The sequence below is a fragment of the Psittacula echo genome (genome assembly GCF_963264785.1).
Source record: "Psittacula echo genome assembly, chromosome: 2".
Taxonomy (NCBI): Eukaryota; Metazoa; Chordata; class Aves; order Psittaciformes; family Psittacidae; genus Psittacula; species Psittacula echo.
Genome location: NC_137737.1, coordinates 92,520,186 through 92,536,505, shown reverse-complemented (window position 1 = coordinate 92,536,505; position 16,320 = coordinate 92,520,186). Strand labels below are relative to the sequence as shown.

Sequence of the window (16,320 nt, the reverse complement as noted above, 5' to 3'; positions counted from 1 at the left end):
GGAAGATATCGGGAGAACTGGCTACCCAGGATTTGGAGAAGGCTGAGGTTCTTAATGATTTCTTTGCCTTGGTCTTCACTGGCAAAGGCTCTGACCACACCACCCAAGTCTTGGAAGGCAAACGCAGGGACTGTGAGAATGAGGACCCTAGGCCCACTGTAGGAGAGGATCTGGTTCGAGACCATCTTAAAAACCTAAACGTACACAAGTCCGTGGGACCTGATGAAATCCATCCGTGGGTCCTGAAGGAGCTGGCGGATGAAGTTGCTAAGCCACTGGCCATCATATTTGAAAAATCATGGCAGTCAGGTGAAGTTCCCAACGACTGGAAAAAGGGAAATATAACCCCCATTTTCAAGAAGGGGAAAATGGATGACCCGGGGAATTACAGACCAGTCAGTCTCACCTCTGTGCCTGGCAAACTCTTGGAGCAGATTCCCCTGGAAGGCATGCTAAGGCACATGAAAAACAAGGAGGTGGTTGGTGGCAGCCTGCATGGCTTCACTAAGGGGAAATCCTGCCTGACCAATTTGGTGGCCTTCTATGATGGGGCTACGAAACTGATGGACAGGGGCAGAGCAGTTGATGTCATCTACCTGGACTTGTGCAAAGTGTTTGACACTGTCCCACATGACATCCTTGTCTCTAAATTGGACAGACATCAATTTGATGGGTGGACCACTCGGTGGATAAAGAACTGGCTGGATGGCTGCACACAAAGAGTTGTGGTCAATGGCTCGATGTCCAGCTGGAGACTGGTAACGAGTGGTGTCCCTCAGGGATCGGTGTTGGGACCGGTCTTGTTCAACATCTTTGTTGGTGACATGGACAGTGGGATTGAGTGCGCCCTCAGCAAGTTTGCCGATGACACCAAGCTGTGTGGTTCGGTTGATAACGTCGGAGGGAAGGAATGCCATTCAGAGGGAACTCGACACGCTTGTGAGGTGGGCTGATGCCAACCTTATGAAGTTTAACCATGCCAAGTGCAAGGTCCTACACCTGGGTTGGAGCAATCCCAGGCACAGCTACAGGTTGGGCAGAGAAGAGATTCAGAGCAGCCCTGCAGAGAAGGACTTGGGGGTGTTGGTCGATGAGAAAATGAACATGAGCCGGCAGTGTGCGCTCGCAGCACCAGAAAGCCAACTGTATCCTGGGCTGCATCAGGAGGAGCGTGACCAGCAGGTCAAAGGAGGTGATCCTGCCCCTCTACTCTGCTCTCGTGAGACCTCACTTGGAGTATTGTGTGCAGTTCTGGTGTCCTCAACATAAAAAGGACATGGAACTGTTGGAACAAGTCCAGAGGAGGGCCACGAGGATGATCAGGGGACTGGAGCACCTCCCGTATGAAGACAGGCTGAGAAAGTTGGGGCTGTTCAGCCTGAGAAGAGAAGGCTGCGTGGAGACCTCATAGCAGCCTTCCAGTATCTGAAGGGGGCCTATAAGGATGATGGGGAGGGACTATTCATCAGGAACTGTAGTGACAGGACAAGGGGTAATGGGTTCAAACTTAAACAGGGGAAGTTTAGATTGGATATAAGGAAGAAATTCTTTACTGAGAGGGTGGTGAGGCACTGGAATGGGTTGCCCAGGGAGGTTGTGAATGCTCCATCCCTGGTGGTGTTCAAGGCCAGGTTGGATGAGGCCTTGGGTGACATGGTTTAGTGTGGGGTGTCCCTGCCCATGGCAGGGGGGTTGGAACTAGATGATGTCAAGGTCCTTTCCAACCCTGACTATTCTATGATTCTATGATTCTATGATTAACCACATTTAAAATGAATGTGATCTTGCAATTGTTTAAAAATCGGATCTTTCTTGATTAACTTAACTGTAACTAAGGACACAAACGAAGGCACCCTAACATACTGATTTTAAAACTGAAGTTTTTATTTAAACAACTTGATTTTTGTGCTTCCTTTGCTTAGTTATAATATTTTCCCTTAAATTTTCCAACCTCCTGATCTGCACCTTGGCTTTTCTGTGCTCTACTAGGAACTTTTACTATTTCAGAAGGTGGTTTTTATATGTTTAGGTGTTTCATTTTTAGATCTCCTGTGTGATCCTTTTGGTGAAAAATTATTGTGGAGTTTTGATAAAAATAAATGGGAATTACAAAGTAATTTCATCTTGATGACAAATAGGTACCTTTAAAATGCAGATGTTAAGAACCAAACACAGTACTGTTGCCTTAAACCTACCTGTTTGGGGGAATATAGTAGTATTATGCCCTCAAACACAAATTGAATAAAAAAGTAGAAATTTTCAGGATATGATAAGAGCAGGTTACAGAAACCCAGTAGTATTCTGTCATGTTACTTCTAGATATATTTTTAGACTAGCAAGTCTGAGGAACTATTTGCAAATGAACACTACAGAAATTAGCTCTGAAATATTAGCAAATTACTATTTTCCATTTATAATAATACTGTTATTAATTTGATCACTCATTGTTACAAATAATGTTCACCTCACAGTTCCTCTCCATCCTCGTTTTGTGCTACAGATTCAATTTCTGAATTTCTTAGCTTGCATAACTCTCTACTTGCCACCAAACATCCTGCTGATTATAGTGGATTTGTTAATAGTTTACTTCACACAGAGTTCAGCAGATCCTCATACTTAATTCAAAGGCTTTGAATCAGACCTTGATGCATGTTCTTATGTTTGAATGAAGCTTGCTTTTCTTCCTCAGAGGTGAGGTCTCTGTGATCTGAAGGCAAAGTTTCGCTCTGGTTATTCACTGTAGTACAGCTGGAAACTCAATCAGACTTGGCTTGGGTTCCTTTTGATTCACTGGACCTTGGAAAAGACTATTTTTGTCCCATTGCAGCCCTTCAGATGTCAGAGAACCTGATCTCTGAAATGCTAATGTCTGTACCCAGCACAAGGTAACATCTCTTGAAGAGCCACAAGCTCCTCCTCTTAAACAGCTGTAGAGTGGTATCCAGCAGTAGGTTTTTGTTGTCCAAAGTCAGATTCAAAGAGCAAGCTTCCAGAAGTTGTGCCTCATATTGACAGTTCTTTAGAAAGAGGGACATTAACTATGTGCTTGTGCCAACAGCGCAAGTGATTTTTAGTTTTCTTTTAGTAAGCTGTAACATGACGGACATCAGAGAAGTTAAAAAAAAAATGCAGTAGCTGGAAACTACATGCTGTTATTCCTGTTACAAGCAGGAATATGTTAGGTAGGATTTCTCTCACATACTGCTGCATTCATGGCTAGTCATTAGGAAGCTGGTATTTTCTTACTTTTGTCAGAACTAGTTAACAAATCTCTGCAGTTGTCATAGTGTTCCAGAATTAAAAACTGGTTTGCTATAACATTATTTTTTGTTAAACGTACTTTTTCATTCTTAGCACATTCCTGGAAATGGCTGTTAAAGACTTCGAATTTATGCTTGGGAAAACACTTAATAGGGGAAAAAAAGCTGTAGAAACTAATTTAAGTCAAATATAATAGGGTATTAACAGAACTTTTATGCCAATGTATAATTACCTTCCTATTAATTTATTGACATAAACCTGTTTATGTCTGTTAGACTTTATTTTTTTTATTGAGTGAGACTTTTTTCTTTTCTTGTACTGAAGTATTGCACTGTTTGTGGAAGTATTAGGAAATTACAGTCAGTCCTGAAAAAATTTACCAAATAATTCTCATTTTTAAAAAAATCCCCAAATAAGAAATGAATTTATTTAACGAGTTGTATTATTGATGTTCTTATATCTCATACAGTTTGTGAACTTCAGTAAAGGTAAAGCAGTTGAGCATAATCTTATCATATAGATTGGTCTGTTTATAGTTGAATAAGTTTCACTTGTGGTGACACCTTTGGATCAAGTTACTACAAAGTAAAAGTTAAACTGGCTCGCTGTGTGGGTAATTAGTGCCAAAAGATTTTATGGTGAAATAATGTTTATATTAACCCAATACGTATGCACTGGAAAAGCCTATACCTCAGTTTTCATGCATGCTTACTATCTCCCGAATAAAATCTCACTTCTTCTGTGTCATTAAAATTAAATTCCCACCATACGTAGCTCGGTTGATGAGTGTATTTACCAGTTGTAGCAAAGGACAGCCCACTGTGGGCCAGGATAATCTTCTCAGAACTCACACCTTACAAGAGTGGGGTTTTGGCCAGGAGTCCTTATACTCTTGGTTTCACAGTCTTTGAATTTACATACAGTTTCTACTGGTAATGTGATTGGTTGGTTTTATATGGTTGTCTCTGACAGACAGTCCAAACTCATGCTGAAGGGAAACTTTTATTTGTTATATATCCCTGAAATTGATCTTCACTATCTGTGCCGGGCAATGGACTGTTTGCTGGATGCTATCAGTAAATTAAGTAATTGTCTGTGGGGAACCTTGTGTGAAGAAGATCCACTAGAAAATTACTACTTGTCTGCAGTAGCAGCCAGAAAAAGCCAGCAGAGGGAGGTACTGTCATGTTTGCCAAACAAGGCATTACACCTCTTCTTGTCATCAGGAAGAAATGATGGCTGGGAAGTACTTCTGTAAGGCCTCAACAGTTGGGTTAACTGACTTTTTGCTCTCTGTCATTCAGTATTTGTTGCATTTACCAGTTCTCATGCAGGTGTACAATTATTGCTATGGTTGCATGTTGAACCCAATCCTCTAGCTCTCAGGAGCTCGTAATAATTTGAGTATTTCTGTGTAGCAAAATGAGTTTTAAGGGAAAGGGGAGAAGAAAAGGGTTACTTTTCCATTTTATTTTATTTTGAACTTAGTTTGTCTTCTGTTAGTATTTTTGGAAACCCATAAAATAATTTAAAATGTTTCCTATACATCACTGGACATTTCATTTGATGTATTTTGCAGTGAATATTTAAAGTCACTAATTTGTCCTAGATTTTATATGAATCCAATTAATCCAGGTCACAGAGCAAGAAATAGAACTCAATAGAAAAGTCAGTTTCAAATGTTATCGTGGTATATTGTTGTAAGCCTGTGGCTGTTTTGTGGGAAGAATGGGAAGAAAAGTAAAGCAGGAGAATTCTACTAGAATGTTTAGCTAATGACTGCTATTATAAATAATTATTATTAAAATTCCTTAAACATCACCTTTTGCCATCATGTTTTCTTCTCCAGTGGAAATTCTGAGTACCTCTTTCCTTCTGAAAAACAAATGTTTCTGTGAAAGCTTCAGCAAAATCAACAAAAGCACTTTCCAGTTGTAGAAGAACAGGGAAAATGTTGTTTTTCAAGTTTTCTTTCATTTGATTAATTGCATCAGAGAAAAAGAAAAAAAAAAAAGGAAACAAAGATGGTAGTGTCTTCACTAGGGAGGTATGAAAGCTAGTTTCAGTTTGGGTGAGTTACGGTTGTTTAAAGACTTGCATAAATATGAATCATTTGTGATTTATGTTTCATCCAAAGGAGATGAGACGGTAGGCTGCAGTATGTTATTCACACATAGGTGAGGTACCTCTGATTCATGCCTATAAGTAAGGTATCAGCTGGTCTCACACAACCCTTTAGTATCTGTAGAAATAACATCACTTGCTATAGTCTATATTTAATCATGACCCAGTAAGCAAAAAGTGGGCACTGAATAAAGCTGTGTCTTACAGGTAAGCCAAATGGACAAATGTTGGGTGCTGATTGATCCCTTTACTGTGGTCTCAGGACACAGGACACATCTTTAGCACAGGAGCTTTCAAGTGATGAAATTTGAAGGCATGAAATTTTATTTTCGTAGCTGTGAAAGATGCATTTCATAGGTTTGGATGTAACTTCTAATTAATATATGTGAAATCCAGCTTTCTTTTGCACTCACATAGGCCTCAATATTAGCAAGCTGTAAACTGTGAGCTGCAAGTAGGGGCTCATGTTCCTAAAATAGTGCCAATACTTACTGGAATAACCCTAGCCACCTAAACAGCTTTTGTGGAGTCAGTATGGCCCTGCTGAGGAGTACAGCAAATGAAGAGGGTGTATGGTATTGACTGTAAACTGTTTCAATGTTCTGTTGGCTTTGCTTTAGGTAATAATGCAAAGAGAGCAAATAATGGAAGCTAATAGCATGTGGAAAAAATAATGGGAACTTATTATGGATAAATGTAATTGCACATTTCATGCTTTGCTTTTTGTAATCAGTCCTTCAAGTCAAACACTAAAATGCATTTATTAAACACCAGTTTCCCACAGAACTCAGCAACATGTTAGTGGCCCTTAAAATATTAATACCATTATCCAGGTTGTTCGCAGTCCAGTATGGATCAGCATTTGGCAGTCTGGTCAAGCTGTGATTACTTCAGTTAATGAACTCAGTGGACTGGCAGTGGGAAGCAGAATGCTCTTCATAGCTGCAGGCTGATCGCTGCTTTACCCACTAGGCCTGTAGCAACTAAGTTAAATCATGCTGAGGAGCAGTGTCTCCTTAACTGCATGGTAACTGTTCAGGCTTGGACATTATGGCCTTGTCCATGCCTATGCTTTTGTGGTCATTTGAAGAGTTCCTTGGCCCTAAGCAAGGGAAATCTTGTCTAGCAGAGCGGGAGTGTTTAGGTGAGAGGCACATTATTATATAAAACATACTCTGGTTTAGATAGCTTTTGTCTAAATTGATGCCAAAGAGGAACAGAAAGTGCAGATAACAATATTCACTAAATGTTTAATCCAGAAAATATCCAATAAAAGTAAATCTCAAGCCATATTATCAGGATTTTTTTTTCTTTCAATCTACTTCATCAATGGCCTTACAGAACCAGAATCCTTATCTGTCTGCTGTCTGTCCAGTGTGTGGGCATATGATGCCCTGTATCGTTCTGAGATTTCAGGCACTCTTATAAAGGTTTTTATATGTATGTACACTGTTGTATGTATTACATAGCTAAAGCTATTTTTGACATTTAATTTAAGAGCATCTCTGGGAGTAGCTAAGTTCTCATGCAGTCGATGGAAAGAGGGAGCTGCCTCTGTGAATGGTATCTGACTGAGATGACTAAATGACCAGAGGTTCCTGATGTGATACTACCTGTTAAAACCTCACTGCTTGTCCACTTGTTTACAAGCTCTGTAGATCCCTCTTCTCCCTATTTTGTCACTTAGTTGTTGTCTTGCTTCTAGAGTTCTGGTGTATGAAAATCTCATATTTATCTTGTGACAGATAATGCTTTATTTGCCTTCAGCTTGTTTTTATATGATCTATTTCATACTGATTTTGTTAATATTGCTGTACTTAAGACATATACTATCTCCCCAGGGCATTGGTTGTATCTACTTTCCAAGTAATACTGTGATATAATCCTACTGAATTGCAATTATATCCTCCAATCAAAATTCATGGCACTGTACAGTGGAGTCACCTTTTACGAAAGTGTGCTTTTGTCAGAAGCAGATATTTCGGCTCCAAAAGATAGTAGTTTCTTTTATTTTCCTGGTAGTTTCTTTTTGCCTTGCATGTTTTGCAGGCAGTCAGACTATGTACAGTTGAGTGTTCTCTCCTGGTCTTAAATTCTGATTTTAAAATGCTCCAAATTAAATTATCATTATCTTTTTTCATTAAGAGATAGAAATGTTGAGTTAAACTGAATGGTCCCCTGGCATTTCTAGGGCTCTATGTGCACATGCACTCATGAAGATTTACAAAGAGCCAAGGCAGCCACACAGAGATGGCAGATGCTTTATTAAGAGGTGAATTGTAGCACAGAAAGAGAACAGAAAGCTGGGCTGGGGCTTTCTTCAGCAACACAGACTGGACTGCATTGATTCCCAAAGAGTTCTCCATGTAAAATTAATCTGCAAGAATATTAGCATATGAATATTACAGCTTATGAACCAATACTCTTGTTGAATAACTTTCCATAACTAATGCCGACACACTGAATGGTTTTCGATACTCCTATAAAAAAACCTGCTTCTGAAATGTGATTTTATCAAATAGTTGGTATATTACTAGATCAATGAAGTCAGTTACATATTCCAAACATAATAGTATGTAAATTAAACTAAAAGTTAATTTTACATTTTCCCAGAGCAATGAAATGACGTCCTGATGGATATTTCATTTTAATTTTCTTGGTAGATCATATTATATTTTCTTTCTCCTGTTACTTCCTGTAAACAGTATAATTTCATATTGCTGACAGCCTATATACTAAATAACACAGTGAACCAGGGAGAATTGTATTATTCTGTATATACTGACAACTCTCTTTGGTTAATATGCATTCAATAAAGTTAAAATAGCAAATGTTATTAAACTAGGGGAAAAGCACAATGAATGTTATTAATGTTGTTTGCCAGTGTTATGCATGTGCCACATTTTTTTCTTTCCTTTGAAAATATAGTTTTATTGAAATAAGTAAGAAAAAAAACTCTACTACATAAAAGTGCTATAGCAATAAAGATATTTGTTTCAGCAGAATCTCAAATTATAAGAGAGCCTATTTTTTTTTAGGGGGCAGTGGAGAGAGGGCATTAAATGCTGTTCTCTGTTTCCAGTTAAACAGCAGCATTAAAGATAAAATAAAAAATTAAGAATCAGTATTTTTTCCTTCCTGAGCCAGATGCCCTCCCATATTTTTGAAGTCATATACTCAAAGGAAGAATTTAAAAAATGACCAGCTGCTTATTTTACCTCCATTTCACAGAACTGCAATATTGTCCTTCATAATGAGCTATGTAACAAATCAAAGTTGAAAAACCACTTCAGGGAGCCTTTAGCTAAGGTCTCTTAGTCCCCATTGCCTCACAGGAGTGTCAATCGGTATGGAAAGTGCCCATCCCCTTGTCAGTGAGTGGTTTGTGTTTGAGAAGCCTCAGCCGGGTGATTGGTTTTTGCTTGTGCTGTAGTTGTGTTATCATGTCAATGATGTCAACCTTTTTGACTGATCCTTCCAGCCCCAACTTCCATAGGGCTTGATGAATCCAAAAACAGTGGTTGTCTGCCTTTGGAGGAGCATCACGAGGTTGTGCTTGTGGTGTCCATAAGAGCTAATGAGCCAAATGACATCTCTCTGGGCTTTGTTGAGAAAGGGTGTTGGCCGGGGTGATTGCCTCCAGTACAGCAGTCTTTCTGCCCTATCTGTTGCTCAGGGCTACCTCTTTCCTTTCTCAGCTCTAAGCCTGCCTTTCCCAACTCTTCCAGCTGTAGCCAATGACTCTGGGTTGTTTATAGCCATTGAGCTGGGCCCCGGTGTTGGTGCTCATTGCTGTTACTCCCGCTTGAGCTCCACCTCACAGCAGAAGCATTTCATGCCAAGCCATTAGGCCAAGGTCTCAGGGCAGCCTTGGTGAGTGTATGGCCTGATGGAGGAAGTGTGGCTGTCCCTCTGCTGGTATCCGCTTTCTGGCAAAGGACATGCTGCTGTGCTGGACAGGATTCTGTATGTCTCCTGCTATGATGCAGTACGCGTCTGTCCCTTCAAACCCCCTGCGTTTCAGCTATGATTGGTTTTATCATTAGCACTGCCTCACATTTTTACCAACTGAATCCCTGCTACAGCAGCATAATATATGATAACGTGTATTTCCAAGTGCCAGGGCTTCTCGTTTAAAGCTTAACTCAGTTTTAAATCCCTTTGGAAAGGGAAAGCCTTTAAAATACTTAATAAATTCTAATCTTAATCATATTCATCATTATTAAAATTTGAAATAGATTGAAATACTTAAGGTAAATGAAATGAAAAAACTAATAAAGGGCATGAAACACACTGGAGAAATGGAAGAATAATTGCTAAAGATTAGGAAATCTAAAATGGCCAAACATGAGAAAGCCTTCATTTCCAATAAGCATTTATTTAAAAGTTTTGCAATAGCTTAATAATATAAAAGGAGATTTTAAAAATGAATTGAATGTTAAGTGCAGCAGAGTGGCAAAAATATTTAAATCTATCAAATTCGTCCTGTCTGGGGGCTTCATGTATGATTTAAGCCTTGTCAGTTCTTGAGAGAGTTGGTTCATTTGTCATCAAGGAGACAACACTACTGTTGTTGTTATTAATAATAATTATTATCATAGTGGTAATCATAGTTTTCATAATTAGTGCCTAGGACTAATAAAATACTATGGCTGAAGACGCTAGCTTGCTTAGTCATGTAGAGGCAGAACAGCAAAATTTTTCTCTTCCAATGAATGTGTAATCTAAACATGAAAGGAAGAACCTCTTAAAATATTTTGGTTTCAATTAAAAGTTCTAAAGATGCAATTGAAATGTCAAGCTTCTATTGTATCCTTTTTTTCTTTTTTTTCTTTAATGCTAATGAATAACATGTGCCTTTCTTGACTATTGGTACGTACTTGAGAAACATTTTTTGAGAGCTGTAGAGACCTCTAAGCCTCAGGCAGAGAAATATCATACCCCAGAAAGTTTAGGAAAATTGACTTTTTGAGTGGTGTACTGCACTAGGGATATTTGGATGATGCCCTTCAAAATGTATTCTGTGAGAGAAATTGGAATTAAGTATTAAAAGAAAAATGAATCTATTAATTTTATTTTTATTTTAGGAATTACCTACCTTGACCATGCTGGTTCAGCACTCTTCCCGGAGAGTTTGCTTAAAGCTTTTACTGATGACCTCAGAAATAATGTTTATGGTAAGTGTAAAGCAGAGTTCCCATCAGTCTTCTCAAGTTTCCATCTAAATAGACCAAAACTGTGCCTCTTGAATTGTTGCATGAGTACTTCTGTGGGTATTTTAATGCTGCTACAGAGCACTTGGAAGACCAGTGATTCTATAAGGGAGTCATAGTTCCTTTAGATTACCCCTGGCTTTGTTCTTTGGTGGTCAAGGACGTGTCTGTACTGGTGAATAAGAAAAATCAAAGGGAGCATGACTCTGCTGCCCAGGGGTTAGGGCACCCTGCTGGGGATAAACAAATACAATGTAGGTCTGAGAACTGTTTGTTCAGTCTTTTTTTTTTTCCCCATGCACGAAATGCAACAAAACTAATTTCTTATGAAAGGAGCAGAATCCAGAACCACCCCCTTCTTAATGAGAGTCATCGCAGGAAACTTACACTGTGGCTTAGTGCAGAAGGAAGCTTAGCTAAAAGATGCCAAGTGAATTGAGGCAGGGAATAAGTGCTACACCTCTCCCAGACTGTTAGACTGATGTGTATAATCAGAAAAAGGATGTGTATTGCCAAAGCAATCTTGCACTTAAAAAAGTGAGTAAAAATATCTACAGAATTGTGTAGCATCTAGGTGTTGATCTAGCTATTGCAGCTGTGAATGTGGGCACTTGAGCACCATCTATGAGTACTTTGTCCCGAGATCCTCTACTTAAACCTTTCATCTTTCTAACAATATTATCTAGCTTTTGCAAAGAAAGATTGGACCAGATGATCCTTGTGGTCCTGTGCAACCTGGTATTCTGAGTCTATGAGCTAAGAACCACACACTGAACGTGCGTTCATACAAAGGCAGCAGCATCCATTGTTTAGGAAATACTGTTACTGTGTGAAACAATTTACATTAGAGTGATACATACTGAACCAGAAAAAAACACATACTGTTCAGTGTTATCTGTATATTCTGTTAGTAGTTCCACTGAAGAAATCGAGATTTCTTACTGTGTTACTATCTATGGACTATGTGTCCTTTTCGCTAGTTTTGTGTCTATCTTGTGCTCCCTGATACCCGGAGCAAAGGGATTCTTCACTTAGAAACTAGATATAACTGTTTTAAAAGAAAACTATTTGCTGAAGCTCTGGCACACTGAGCTTATCACCCAGGCAAGCCACTAGACAGTTCTGGGTAGTTTTAATTTTCAGTGTGTCATTGTACTTGTCATTTCCCTCTCTTCTGTTTCCTGAATGCTGGGAAGGCCAGGATCCAGAGTGTGGATCTGTTCCACTACGAAATAGATGTTGTTCTTGATAGGAATAGGTTTTTTTTGCTGTTACAAGATATGTTGATTTGATTATGTTCAAAATCTTCTATTCAAGTGCATGTCAGTGCTATTAAAATTAATGTGCTGTCACTACAGTTATTGTAAAGTGAAATGTACGCACTCTCATTCTAGTTAGTTCAAACAACACTGGGCTCAACCCTTACAATAAGTGCAATCTGTGGCAGAAAAATAAATTAATTTGTGGATCAATTGAGTGCTTGTAAAAAGAAATAGTAGTGCTGCCAGTTTGGAGCAGATTTGCATAGTACCTATAGTGCTATGGGAGAACAAACTGTATAATTTCTAATACTGCATTCATCTAAAATGATAACATGAGCTCTAGTATGGTCAAATCTTTTTTTTTTTTTTCAGTTATATCTCTGATATGCTGAGGATAGTAGAGAGTTAATTTAAGAGATGTGAGTGAGAGGGGAGTTTGACTTCCAGCTCTTTTTGTTTTTTATTATTCTTGGTGCTAATCCACAGGCTTGAAGAACTGCAGTTTAGCTGTTGCATGTGCAAATGGGGGAAAGTAATGTAAGTAAGAGAGGTTCTCACTTCTAAATTGAGAATATTTGAATTGGAAATTACAGAAATGCAACATCAAACATGAAAAGTCTAAGTATTAGTTCTGGGTTTGAGCTCTAAATTTATTATTCTTTTCAACACCTTCACTCAATAACTTTCAGCAAGGTGATTTTGAATTTTTCAAGAGAGTAGCTAATATTGTAGCCTACTGATGAAACTGTATTAATATAGCTTTTTTTTTTCTTGTTCTCTTTCCAAACTGTTCAGGCATGTTCTTTGAGCATTTACTAATAGGAAAGTGTGCTGTGTCTGTGTCGATATTGCTGTAATCTTTTCTGCTCAAGAAGACAAATTCATGCCGTTCTTATGTGCTGTCTTAATTATTAATACATGCTTGTGCTGAGCTGTGCTAAAGTGGTTACTAATTTTGCAATAAAACTTATATTTTTATGAGCTATTTAAATTTCAGACACTAAACCCACCAGGATTAGTCCTGGTGTCCAACCATGAATGTCTATTAACTCCAGATGCTGTCTCTTCTAAATGGCTTCTTAGCTAGTGTGCAAATATATTTATGAATGTGCATTCTGTCTACATTTTTTCCTTGTACTTTTGTGCATATGCAGTTGTGTTGGGATTTTTTTAAGGTAACTACCTAAGTATTAGTAGCTGAAGTTTCAAGGTCTGTCATAATTACTTTCATCTGTTATATGTCCCTTCTCTTGACTAACCACTCAAAGCAGCTTCAGGGCATTGCTGTGATGTATATGTTAAATCTTTCTTTGTCATCTTTTCAGGCTGGCTTGGTGTAATACTTTCATAAGAGAAAAAATTAATAGCAAAAATGTGATTAATGATTAACTTCTAAATCTCTGTTGTCTCCTAGGCAACCCTCATAGTCAGAATATCAGCAGCAAGCTGACGTATGACACAATCGAGCATGTCCGATACAGGTAGAATAATCTTTCTTTCAGGTGTTGCACGATGCGCTTCATAGCTTTCTTTTTGATTAACCTGTGCTGTTTTGATGACTTTATTGAGATGTCATTTTCTGAGGGTCATCTATCAACAGCTAAAGAAAACACTTCACTTATTAAGCACAAGGTACTTGTACAATCAAGTGTTGGACAGTCAGTTCTTTTTATCCCAAATGCCCCAATTCTCAAAGTCGTGGAGTTAAATTAGTGCTGTAATATAAGTCTACGGTTTTAATTAAGATATAGAAGTTGCAATCTCAAAAGTGACTTTTAGTAAGATGGTATGGTAAGATAGTAAGGTGGAACGAAATACAAGGGCATAGTTAAAATTCAGATGAAATTAAATAGGTTATAATGCCTTGTGAGAATTTATAAAAAGCTTATGGGAATGTGTACATTGTTTAACAGCAGGTACCCCTGTTGGAGTAATAAAATACCCGTTAATATAATTTTAGTGTGATTTTTAAGTGCAAAAAGAAAAGAAAAAGTAAAATTGAGGGTTGGGGCTTCTGTGTTTGGCAAGGGGGTGAACTGAATCTCTAAATAAGGTATTCCCCTGAAAGTTTGGGATAGAGTATGCTGAAAGTACACTTCTTGCCATTAGATACCATGAAAAAATATACAACTTGGGTTTAGGGGGTTGTTTTAACTAACTTGCTATTTTGTAAAATATGTCTTTATTGAAGGACATGTATGATTTTAGTTTGTTTGCCTACTTTCAATGTCACTCTTTGTGCAAGAAGAGAAGTGTCATGGATTCCTCTTTGTTTTATCATCTTTCTTAAAAGCAAAGATTTCTCCAAAACACATTACAGAATTCAGATCAGTAGCAATGGAACTATAACATTGTAATGTTCATACACCTTTCTGCTGCTTTTTGTCTGACTACATTTTTACGAGGATGTGAAAAAAACCCAAGATTTCTAGCTGGAAGATGGAAGATGCTGCTGGCTATAACTTGTTTCCACCTTCCTACCCCCCACCCCCCTCCAAATTTTCTGGAGAACTATTTATTTTTGATTCTTCTGCAGCCCTCTCAATATGCTTTACAGGCTGACAACCTATTAATGTAGGACCAAATGAAATGAAACTATGTATAAGGAATAGCTGTTTCCAAAAGCAGACGCTTATAGCCAGGTACAGCAATCCCTGCAGCCCTGCAAAGTCTCCTGCGTCTACCTGTGTGCTCACATGCAACGTTAACATTTTGGTTTCCATTTACTCTCAGTGATATTTCAGTGTTGCTATTTCATTGTTCTTCTTATGAAGGCACAGTAGAAAGTGTAACTGTTTCTAGAGTAATTGCTATTGTACTCTGTGTTCTTCATTTTTAGGGAGTAAGGAAATAGACTTTCACCATGTAACAGATTACTGTAAAAGAGCTGACATCTTCAGCTTGTTTTATTTTGGATCCTGCTCTAGAAAAGATTAACACTTTTATAAGAGAAGGATGTAAGATGATAAGAATCAAACCAGAGTGTTTTTAATTTGTTTGGTTGTTGGTTGTTTTTTGTTTTTTTTTTTCTGAGGAGAAAAGCCCCCTGCATCCAAATGAACACCTTTAGTATTGCACGTAAAAGAATTTGTCATCTATCCCTCTAGAAATTCAGTCATTATTCCTCAATAAAAATTTTAAAAGCATAGTCATCAAAAAGACATAGTCATAAAAATTCAGGGAGAAATGCCCCAAAACTAGTCAGTAAGTCAGCTACCTAAAAGGCAATGAAAATATATTAAAAATCTATATTTCCATGCTGTTGCAGCTAATCAAAATAAGCAATATGGCAAGAGAGGGAGACAGACATATCTGTCCTGCATCACAGTGCATAGACTGGATTTCTTTAGTGAAAGAATAATTTAGTGGCTAGTTTCAGAAATCTTAAAACAAATAGCTTGCATATAAATCTGCTTCTGGCGCATGGCTGCACCCAGAAATATGGCTTTTTTCCGCTTGTTTGACTCCAACAAAATATGGGTTTTTTTATATAAAAATTAATTTGATTTTCTGATGAGATGACACAAGCAACTAATTAAAAACAAACACAAAGCTTAATTTATGATTTATATTAGTCAATATTGGTGATAGCACCATCAGAATAGACTTTCTAGTCTGGCAGTGTACACTGTTCCACAGTACAAAGCTCTATGATTTGGTTTTGCCTTATTATTTGCTTGGTAGACAGAATTGACTCTTAGAACATGGATTTGCAAGAAAATAACATAAATAATTAAATATTTGAGTCAATGGATGTTTTCTATCACTTACAAAATTACAATAATCAAAGCGTCTTACTTCTTGACCAGCTGAAGTACAATAAGAGTAAAATAACTATTTTATTCTTAAAAACATTGCTTCTTTTTTACTTGAAATGAACTGCGGAGGCATTTTTAACATTGTGTGTATCTCTGCTTAAACATGAGTGATTCTGCGAACTGTAGTAAACCTTACTAAAAAGTATTAAATGTATGCACCAAAAGTTTATAGATCCTTTTTACGACTTTGCTTACAGATGTTTGGAAATGCCATTGCTCCACTTCCATAGAGCTAAAGAACATACGTGCAATATCTCCTTATGATACTGCAGATAATGCAACTCAAGAATTCTTTACGCTGAGTATTAAATAACCCTTTTCCCATACGGAAGCATTTTCAAATACTAGCTTTCTGAATATTTTAAAACTTTGTCCTTGTAGATCTTACAATATCAAGTTGTGTAGCAGTGTCTTCTAACTAGAGCCAGACTGAAGTTTTAGTGTTGTTTTATGTTTGTAGTGTATTTAAGATATACAAGAGGACATTTTTCATTTAAACACAGTTTTGTTGAATTTAATAGAGTTTTAATGTCCATCCTTGAACTTTTAGGTACTGTGATATGCTAAACTTAAGCATATTTTGGGAATTCAAATATACATTAAAAAAAGAACCCATAAAATTTCAGCTAAGATTTCACGGCC

The 16,320-nt window shown here is 37.7% G+C and overlaps 1 protein-coding gene across 1 annotated transcript in view; it reads left to right on the top strand.

Moving 5' to 3' along the window:
- The window catches only part of MOCOS (molybdenum cofactor sulfurase), a gene marked incomplete at its 5' end in the record, with an annotated part of 216,079 nt that overhangs the window by 14,728 nt on the left and 185,031 nt on the right, over positions 1-16,320 (top strand). The window contains 2 exons of the mRNA XM_080611404.1: positions 10,473-10,562; positions 13,275-13,341. Of these exons, the coding sequence (XP_080467530.1) occupies positions 10,473-10,562; positions 13,275-13,341 (157 nt within the window). The remainder of the gene's footprint in view (positions 1-10,472; positions 10,563-13,274; positions 13,342-16,320) is intronic.